Source organism: Helicoverpa zea, chromosome 6, assembly GCF_022581195.2.
Source record: "Helicoverpa zea isolate HzStark_Cry1AcR chromosome 6, ilHelZeax1.1, whole genome shotgun sequence".
NCBI lineage: Eukaryota > Metazoa > Arthropoda > Insecta > Lepidoptera > Noctuidae > Helicoverpa > Helicoverpa zea.
Window position 1 is genome coordinate 1,216,584 of NC_061457.1, and position 10,391 is coordinate 1,226,974.

Genomic DNA, 10,391 nt, shown 5'->3' on the forward strand with positions numbered 1-10,391 from the left:
TTTTACATAAATCACGAATTCTGAATACAAAGGGCCTAATATAGAACCTTGTGGAATGCCTAGTGGCAGATGCAGGGTTTTATTAGCAATATTATTAAAAGTGTGTTAAATTGATTCTATCGTTAAATTAATTATAAGAATGATGGCATGAGGCATGAGTGCATTGCTGTGCAATTTTAGTAATTATCCTGAAATATCTACATAAACTCAATTAATATTACCCAAGGTTGCTTACCAAAAAGAAGAATTTTCTACAATGTTTTCAGATGCTCATTAAAAATCAAATATTTTGAACTCCCTTTTATTAGTTAAAAGTAAACATTCTTAATGTCCAAACAATTGCTCTAAGTATAAAAACGTTACTAATTCCTATCTTTAAATCTAAATAATTTCATTAGTTTCACTCTTATTGCTAGGCCTAGTAGTGCAAAGTTTTTTTTGTACCATTCGCTATTGTAGTTGAGGTGCAGTTTCCAATTTTTGTCTAGGAAAGCTTTGTAAAACACGCTCATTTCATCTGCGGTTAAGTTCTGTTTATCTGCTGGTATATTATTCCTCACATACTCCTCTCTTTCCTGGAATTTAAAAATAAAAACAATTTAATCAGAATACCTAATTTTCAAATCTGTCATGATACTAAAAATTATAAGCAGTTATAATAAACTGATGAACTAAATAATAAAAATAATAAACCTAATCACTTTTCCCTTTATCAATTAAGAACTTGTTTTCAAATGTATATTCTTAAAGTTATGTAACTCCTTTTCCTTATCAAGAGTAAATTTTGAAAAATAATGATGTTATGGTTAAACTTTTGACCTCAAAAAGTGACATGTGTATATTGATAAAGAATGATAGGCAAAACGGGCAGACAATTTCTGATGTGGGAGGTCAAATTATATGATTATGAGGTCAAAATGTAGCTTACGTACAAAAATAATGAAATTTTATTAATAATTAATTTCCTATTCTGTTACAGAGGAAATAGGCTATAAGTCCATGATTTCTTTAGCGAAATAATAGGCAATGTTTAAAAAAAACGCTTATGGATGGTTTCTATTTACAAACATTTTATTTTTTCAATCGATTTTAACAGTTTTGCCTTAAACCTAACTAAAAACTCTTTAAAATAATATGAACTATATAGTTCTTAAACCGAATTTGCTCAAGCTTTACCTGATTTTTGTTTGTTATCATAATGGATGTATTAACCATAATATTATGAAATAACATTAACATTACATGGTATTTGTAAGCAAATAACGTCCACACGACTCTGGCAAGCATGTACACAACTGGTTCAAATAAATACCTGATAAAATCTGGAATTGTGTTTCTCCCAAAATTTCTGGTTCCAATCCTGTACCTCTGTTCTCATTTCTCGATATCTTTTTTCTAATTCTGTTTCGTTGGGTGGTATTCTAAATATGACTCGCCTGAGATTGGACACAGGATCAGGGGGCCCTACCATATCGGTGCTGATTCTCCTCGGATTTGGAGGCTGAATAGACTTTGTTTCCTGCGTGGTACTCGCATTTCTCGGCACTAGTAGGTAGCGTTTGTGCCTTTGTAACTTAACAACTCTATTCGATATCATCTTTTTTTTTATATATTTATTGAATTGCGTATTATCACATTTTATGAACACTCCAAAGTGGAAACAAACCAACAACAGAGCCAGTGTTCCAAAATCCAAATATATTCGTCGCGGAGTCTGTCAAATTGACAAAGTCAAAATCAGCTGTAAGTAGTGTTGCCAACATCATTTTAACGAATCCCTCAGATTAATGAAGAACTCCACGATACGTAGATCTAGAAGAATTTATTTTTTCAAATCTGACTCGAAAATAAAACAATATACTTATTTATGAAAGAAAGTACATAAACGAAGGATTACATTTAAACAAAGGAGTACATAAGGAAGTGTAAGGAAGTTCAGGAGTTTACTCTAAGAGAGTATAAAACGGTCTCTCTGCGGTAGTGGCTACGTCTGACCAAATTCGTCACAAGTAAATTAGCGTGCTCACATGGCATGGCCACTACGGTAAATTCGAAACTGCCCGCAAAACAAGTTAAACTCGTTCAATACTGCAGACTCCACCAAGAAGTTTAAATTGTATAATAGATGCAGTAACTAAAGAGGTCCTAAGCTGTCTCTATAACGATACCGCGTTTCGTTTTGACCAATCAAAAGATTGAATAACGTATTTTCAAAAAAGTTGTGCAGCAATGCAACGACTGCTATAATGTTCCACATAAACTGACATTTGTAATGTGTTGAACAACCCAAAATTCAAAATTCTTTGTGATTTGCATCAATTCCATGTTTCCCTGACACGTCGAAATTTACAGTTGTTCTATTATGTAAAAGCCGAAATGCTCACAATATTCAAAAAAGTACTATTTACTGTACTATTTTGATAATTTGATATAACGTTATGGGAAAAATAGACCCTAACGACAAAAGTACAGTGACAACTTTGCGTATGTGTTTTGCCGATGCCGGAGTAAAAGGAGGTAATTTAATTATAACTTTAAAAAACATACGTACAACACGCTTTAATTTTGCGATCATGAAGTTCCTATCTTCCGGCTCCATCATCAAATCAGTTCAACAGTACCATATTCTAGTAGTCTTATCAGACTTACTACACTACTTACTACACTCTGTTGCCGATTTTCAAGACGCTACGATCTTTGGAAGATTTTTTGATGATTTCACTATTGGTCTGATTTGAAAAAAATATCCGGGTTCGTTCAGAAATTCCCATTGGATGTGGGTGAAACCGCTGGCAGAAGCTAGTGACCTTATATATAAATCCCACCCAAAACAAAAATGTGAAAGACTGCCAAGTTCGATAATATGGGAATGCTTCGCCTATAAAAGAAGTGAGATCTGAATAAGTACCAAGTTCCATACACATACCTCAGTTAAAAATAGTTACTTTTTAATTATGTTACTTGGCAAGTTTTCACACACCTTGTTATAAACCTACTAAACGCAATGAATCAAGTATTTAATTTTCTATTAAAACTTGCCAAGTAACATCATTAAAAAGTAACTATTTTTAACTGAGGTATGTGTATGGAACTTGGTACTTATTCAGATCTCACTTCTTTTATAGGCGAAGCATTCCCATATTATCGAACTTGGCAGTCTTTCACATTTTTGTTTTGGGTGGGATTTCATTTATTTTTGTAAGGTTGTTTATTTTATTTTTTTCTTTTGATTAAGTTAGTTAAGGAAATGTCTCATTTATACTATCTTTCAGATTTTTGAATATGCACTATGCTTCTTACAAAGAAATGAACTAGATTAACTAAATGGACTAGATTTACCAACTGACTGACATGACATGTTGTCATATATTATGTTCGTGGATAAAAGTTACACATTCGTTGTTTTCGAAAGTGACTCACACTTGGCCGTTTTCAGATTTTTACTTTACTTTGACTAAATACAAACCTTTGTAACGAATTTCAGATCGGTAGGACCATTCGAAGATATATTATATCAATATAGATAAATTTAGTTCGTTTTAGTTCCTTAGCGGTATAAATTTACACCGGGTATAAAGGAGATCATTCAAGTCTCGAACATTTTGTACCCAAAAATGAAAGTGCCGGCCAGAGAAAACAAATAGTAGATTCTCGTAGAGAATAATGCCCTGAAGATTTTTTACTATTACAAGAATCGCCTACAATTAACCCCCAGGCTGCTACTGGACTTTGAAAGTACAAAAAAATCCCACAATGTTTGAACATCACATTACGGCCCCAAACTGGAGGAGGCAGGCGCTGCTTTCAAGCAACTCCTGGCCAACCTGAGAGGCCCAAAACCTTTTTTTTTTTTTCTTTAATGGGAAATCATCAAATGAACCCTCCCGCTATAGGTTAGCAGCGTGAATGGGAGGCTCTTACTGACTAAAACCCATCATGTTCCTTCTTAAACCCTTTATGTACCAGGGCCATGGTATGTAAATCTTTCGAACAATCCCGCAGCCCCGGCAGGCCTTGGCCCTGGAGGGCCCTGCTGGGGTTTTGCTGACGCCAGAGTAAAAATATCGCAGATTCTGAACGAGAATAATATCCTGAAGATTTTTTACTTTTAAAAGGAATGTCTTCGTTTAACCCTTAGACTGCTATTTGAGTTTAAAATGTGCGTACCTTGAATAAAAAACCGAAAAGTAATTCCAGTAATCGAACCGAAGTGAATGAAAAGTATTTTTTCCCGTACTTAATTTAACTGACCGACCATCTACGATTACTCCCCCTGTTACACCGATGAGGCTCTTACTGATTTAAACCCATATACCCAAACCAGCGGTAACTCTTTCGGACAATCCCACACCCCGGCAGGTTTTGGCCATGGTGGGCCCCACTGGTGTTTTTGCTGACTCTCTGAGGAAGGTATTGAACAACGCTCGCCGCCGACACGGGCCTTTTGTCTCCAAAGAGGCGGAGGGACGATGAGAGAGCCACCCGAAACTCACCGCCCACAGACCCACGCCTACGGGGGCCAGGAGTCGTTCGAAATCCGACGTCCGTGGTATCTTCCACGTCCACCGCAGCGGCTGGGATGAGAGGCGCGAGCTCTCAGTTGTTCTACCGCCTCTAGCATAAATGATCCTCAAAAGGAGACGATAGCATCCCATTCCCACCTAGCCCTATAGTTTCGGGTGGCTCATTGTTCCTCTGTCTACTTGGAAACAACCACCTTGGGCCCTGCAGCAAACCCTGCTGGAGCTGCGGGATTGTCCGAAAGAGTTACCGCAGCCCTGATTCATGGTCAGAAGGAACATGATGGGTTGCAATCAGTAAGTCTCCTCGGTGTTGCATAGGGAGGGGGTAATCGTAGACATTCAGTTATTTAATAATAAAAAAAATACTATAGACGTTATTTCTCGTAACATTCCAGTATATATTTTTTTTTTCACGGTACGCACACTTTAAACTCAAATAGCAGTCTAAGGGTTAAACGAAGACGTTCCTTATAAAATTAAAAAATCTTCAGGATATTATTCTCGTTGAGAATCTGCGATATTTTTACTCTGGCGTCAGCAAAACCCCAGCAGGGCCCTCCAGGGCCAAGGCCTGCCGGGGCTGCGGGATTGTTCGAAAGAGTTACCGTGGCCCTGGTATATAAAGTAGTAGTAAGAGTCTCACAGTCCCTCACGCTGCTAACCTACAGCGGTAGGGGTCATTTGATGATTTCCCATCAAAGAAAAAAAAAGAAGAAAGCGTTTGAGCCCCCCAGGTTGGGCAGGAATTGCTTGAAGGTAGCGCCTGCCTCCTCCAGTTTGGGGCCGTAATGTGATGTTCAAACATTGTGGGATTTTTTTGTACTTTCAAAGTCCAGTAGCAGCCTGGGGGTTAATTGTAGACGATTCTTGTAATAGTAAAAAATCTTCAGGGCATTATTCTCTACGAGAATCTACAATTTTTTTACTCTGGCCGGCACTTTCAGTTTTGGGTACGAAATGAATGATCTCCTTTACACCTTCATTATTTTGAAACCGACTCATACTTGGCCATTTTCAGATTTTTCCCTTTACCTTGACATAAAGACCTACCTCCATGCCAAATTTCAAGTCAATACGACCATTGGAAGTGGTCTAGGTTTTTGATGAGTGAGTCAGTCAGTCAGTCAGTGAGTGTATAGTAAAAATAGCGATTTTCTGACGTCAATATCTCAAGACCTACAATAGGTATATTAATGAAATTTTGTATTTTAGATAAGTGAGGGGGTCTCAACAGATACTAGAAATTTGATATGCGTAAATAAAATAGATTTTGAGTTATAGGGGGGTCGAATTTGGCCCGAAATGGTTCGTGTAATATAACCCACGGCCGGTGTGTCGCTTTTTTTGCTCGAACTTGGCGGACACACTGCCGTGTGTCTAGATTGTGTGATCTCTGGCAGATAATCTTATAGGTCATCCTAGCCGATTATCATCGTTATGTACATATGTAGTTTTTTTATAAAGGACCTCGTATAAAATTATGTATAAATCTGCTAAATAATGCAGTACATGTCATTTATTTAAAAAGAAATAAAAACATCTGACCTTTGAATCTGTAATTCATAGGATATCGTCCGATAATTTATTTAAACATTAACACGATGTTACAGGTGCGGGTGCCCTCATCGGTACTTTGGCTTCAATGTTTTTCATGGCTCGAAAGCGATGGCCTATCATAGTTGGCTTAGGTATCGGCATGGGATTTTCATGGGCCAACTGCCAGTAAGCAATAAATCTAATTAAATACAATAATTTATTTCCGTTGATGTTGTTAAGTTCGAGTAGTCAATACCTAATATATTAGATTAGAAGTAGGTAACTTTTTGTTAACTTTGTAGGTATCTCATTGTAAGTTTATGTAGTCTATGTAGCAAGTATGTAGGTAGCCTATAGTCGCACCTAATCGGATTCAATATGACACGATTACGTCTGGAAGATTTTACTTTCAGTCTATTTATTTTTTATGAATCCTCTTTTCTTAATTTAGAGCGTTCTTCCTCTTTTTGAACTTCTGTAAATGTAGGTGAAATAAGTATACAAAATAATGTTCAAACCAATGTAAACTAGATGACCTAGCCACTGACTGCTAACTACAGTCGGAAAGTCCGACAACAAGCCTTATCAAGGTGTATCGTGTTGCCCAGGCCATCTGAAATTAAGTCAGGCAGTCGCTCCATGCAAAACTTGCTTAGCTGTATTCGGTTAGACTAGAAGCCGTTGCCGATATAGTTGGGTAGAGGCTAGTCATGATTGACTTATCTTTGATCACATTGATACCAGAGCCGCAGGTGAATGTGAAAGGGTAAAACTGTTATTTTTAAGTTCATTTAAACGTACTTGTGTTTTAAAATTATCATAAAACTTTATTTATCATGCGTAGGTACATTATAAGTGAATTCTCTTTATAAGAATGGCCACCTATTATAGTTATCGGCACGGATATTGAGCTCTCGGCGGAAGAGTGAGGATCGTTTTGCGCACTGTACACATAAGGCAATAAATCGCTTCTGCGTAGGTGAAGGTCAGGGCTCAATATCCGTGCCGATAACTGTACTAGAAACTCTGTACATTTTTGAATTTTCTGCTTTGGTAATATTACATACCGGTGACAGCATGATAGAACCATAGACATAATATTAGTAAACAGGACTGCGCATATAAACCCAAAAAACGAGCCGAGTGAAACAGTTAGTACGGAGGCTGTTTGTCCCTTTCTAATAGGGTGACTATGAGATTAAGCTATGTGAGATAAATCCGAATTTTGCTAAGATTATTAAACGCAGATTGGTATTGAAGTTTTAACTTACGCAGTTTGTGACCTTAAGATACTTATAAAGGCTTTTAATAATTAGCGGGAATTAGCAGTATAAAAGCAGGAAGATTCGAAGTGAAGACTGTTTTTTTTGTATTTCTACTTCATATATAAACTGCTGAGCCATTTATGTCGCCTTTCTTCATTTTTTGGGAAGCTATAACAATAGTACAACAGTTTTAAAATCCATCACCCATATTTTCACTCATTACAAGAATTCATGGGCACCCTAGTTGTTTGGTTTACGAAAATGTTATTATTAGCTAACCTGTGGAACGATATATTGCAACCACCATAGGATTCACTTTTACAAGTATAAACACAACACTTTTTCACCATTTATAGTTCGGCCATTCAGAGAATGCGTTCCTGACACGTCGCGATTGAACTGACGACGTAACTACATTCATTGATTATTGATATAATAATGTTGTTTTAATGCTCCTCAATTGTTAAAACGGTAAACAACCAGCAAAAATATTTTTATCGTAACTGCAACGCCATTGCAAAGTTACGTCGTCAGTTCAATCGCGACGTGTCAGGAACGCATTCTCTGAATGGCCGAACTATAAATAGTTTAAATTGATTTAATACAAAAAATATAAACAAAATTTTAAATGCTGATTACGCGCCAAGAATGTTCAGGGTTACCGCTAGAAAAAAAAAAAATATGTTGTTTATGTTTTAAGAATAATAATTTATATAAATAATTTATTCGTATAATAAATTAATGCGATTTTTATTAATTTGTTAACTTACAATTGTTAAAATAAGATAAAAATATATGTGATTCAATTGTTTTTTTGGCAAGACAAAACTGTTGACCACAACATTTTTTTATGCTGGCAAGGTGTTAGAAAGAGACAAACAGCCTCCGTTCTAACTATCCCTCTCGGCTCGGATTTGCCTCTGTGTATTATGCAACAAATTTAGTACCTTATTGCGTTGGAATAGAGTTCATTTTCGTAAATATGTATTTTGAGCGTGCGCAATCTTGTTTATTATATTACATCTATGGATAGAACTGACATAACTGATTACTGAATCATGACAGTGACAATGACATCTGCGACGTTGTCATTAATTTCCGACCATTTTCCGTGTGCTATAAATTTTCACAGCCGAATTATGTAAAAGCCACAAAAATTGCAATAAATTATCTTTTTTCGGTGAATGTTACAAAAAGCGAGAGCCAAACCATAAGCACTTTTTAAGTATTTGGAATCGCGGTAAAATCTGTGCAAAGTAACTACACAATGGCCAAAGACCCTGCAGCGGCGAAAAGTCCCGAAGATGAATACAGGAGGAAATTGGACATGTGCATCACTGATACCATCGTAAAAGGAGGTGAATTATGTTCTTTGTGAATTAAATTTTGTTGCTATTATAATGTTTGCCGTCGACATCACACTCGACCAGCCATCCGTCGTGAAGGTCGTCAGAGATTATTTTTATGATCGTCGAATTGAAGAATAAGGCTGGAGGGACAGTGAATTAAATCACAAGTGCTTACATTTCCCTTTCATAATTTCTGGCAGTCGATAAGAAACAAATCACATACTTAATGCATCTTATCATCTTGAAAATAATGTGATCACATTCTTATCAGAATAAAAAATGGTTTTCTTTATAGATGGGTTGTTTCTATACTGAAGATGTGTTTGGTGTTACAGGTGGTGGAGTCCTGCTTGGTTCTTTGGTATCAATGTTACTAATTAAAAGAAGGTGGCCAATCACAACAGGATTAGGCGTAGGCATGGGTATTGCATTTGCCAACTGTCAGTTCGCTCTAAATCCTGAAAAAGATGGTTTATAAACATTAGCATGTAGGGTCTACAGTTGTCAGGTAGGTAGCATTGTACTTAGAAATGTTATATGTGTCTACTGTTTCCTGCATTTACTCAAATAGAATCGAGTCATAGTAATTGTCATATAGATTATGTAGTTATATTAAAGCTACTACACTATTGTATCCAAATAATCTCAAAATATTTTAAATTCTCTATGTGATTGCATTACAAAATAACTAAATATGTGAACAATTGAATTACAGATGGACGTGGTGTACAAGACGATCACATGAATGAAATAAGGTATGGTTGCTGCTTTGTTTGAATGTAAATTTTTTACTTAAAAAATTAAAATAATGTTATAACAACAAAACTAGTATTTAAGTAGTATACCTTTTGTATCATGAATTATTTTTTGTTTCAGCCGTGAAATGCGTACAACAAAGGCTTACTGAGATTGGTAGCAAGTTGAGTACTTATTTCAACCACTTGCTTTGTACCACAATCACCTGACAACTACATAGACTGGATAATTATATGAAATAGATGCAGTTAATTTATTCAGCAGTTTTATTCATTTGGAATGACCTTTTTAATCAAGTTCTTGCACACCAATACCAGAAATCTACCAAAGGGCCATCATACAAAGCCATGGAAACATAAAAACCTTCAAGAAAAGAATGCTACTTTTTGTAAAGCCTGTCCATACGGCGAGTGTCCATGAACAGCAATAATAGAATCGCTCCATTTCCTCGTATCACATAAAAAATGTTCTAGTCCACACTGGTCCAATCAGAAAAATATTTCAGCTATATATTTATCTAAAAATTGCAAAAGCTGGCGAAATTAATAAAAAAATATACTTACGCAACGAACTCTACGAAAACAGATTTTCACAAAAATCATCTGTATATTGGAAGAATTTTCCCTAATTGAATGTTCAAAAAAATTTAATGGCATTTGTTTTAATGTCTTCAAGTATGTTTAAGTTCTTACAATGCATCATTTGAAGTGTTACAAAGTATGGTATTCATTGTTATGCAAATATACGCGTTATTCAATACAAGTATTTAATTCAGTATTAAATAGCCCTTTACATAATTTGATTCTATTCAATATCTTACGATAGTTGTTGTATTATGAAAATGTTAAAATGTTTTCACGCCAGAACTTCTGAACCGCACTGAGCATGACAATCAGGGTCAATTCCCACTGAAAGAGCAGCGGCCGGCAGCGGCCGTAATTGCAAGGGATTGAGCGCGAGCG

General features: G+C 36.0%; 2 protein-coding genes across 3 annotated transcripts; one reads left to right on the plus strand and one right to left on the minus strand.

The window, feature by feature from the left end:
- Positions 1-287: 287 nt before the first annotated feature.
- Positions 288-1,728, minus strand: LOC124630874 (COA8 family protein CG14806, mitochondrial). Its single transcript, XM_047164910.1, has 2 exons — positions 1,313-1,728; positions 288-575 (listed from the first exon to the last, which is right to left on the minus strand). Exons 1-2 carry the CDS (start codon positions 1,595-1,597, stop codon positions 363-365), a joined length of 498 nt encoding a protein of 165 aa, XP_047020866.1. The 5' UTR covers positions 1,598-1,728; the 3' UTR covers positions 288-362.
- Positions 1,729-8,386: 6,658 nt separating this feature from the next.
- LOC124631400 (MICOS complex subunit Mic10-like) lies at positions 8,387-9,685 on the plus strand. Of its 2 annotated transcripts, XR_006984507.1 has the most exons (4): positions 8,389-8,682; positions 9,009-9,181; positions 9,389-9,428; positions 9,550-9,685. XR_006984507.1 is itself a non-coding variant. In XM_047165775.1 (3 exons), the coding sequence occupies exons 1-2, from the start codon at positions 8,592-8,594 to the stop codon at positions 9,149-9,151; spliced, it is 234 nt and encodes a 77-aa protein (XP_047021731.1). In that variant the 5' UTR covers positions 8,387-8,591; the 3' UTR covers positions 9,152-9,181; positions 9,550-9,685. The 2 variants fall into 2 exon arrangements, 1 of the variants encoding a protein (XP_047021731.1); XM_047165775.1 differs by lacking the exon at positions 9,389-9,428 and having other exon boundaries at positions 8,387-8,682.
- The last annotated feature ends 706 nt before the right edge of the window (positions 9,686-10,391 follow it).

Excerpts from the sequence above, each read along its gene's own strand:
- LOC124630874 (XM_047164910.1), bottom strand. The coding sequence starts at position 1,597 with ATGATATCGAATAGAGTTGTTAAGTTACAAAGGCACAAACGCTACCTA. Across the intron at positions 576-1,312 it reads ACAATTCCAGATTTTATCAG|GAAAGAGAGGAGTATGTGAG; the intron begins GTATTTATTTGA and ends TTTAAATTCCAG.
- LOC124631400 (XM_047165775.1), top strand. The coding sequence starts at position 8,592 with ATGGCCAAAGACCCTGCAGCGGCGAAAAGTCCCGAAGATGAATACAGG. Across the intron at positions 8,683-9,008 it reads TGATACCATCGTAAAAGGAG|GTGGTGGAGTCCTGCTTGGT; the intron begins GTGAATTATGTT and ends TTGGTGTTACAG.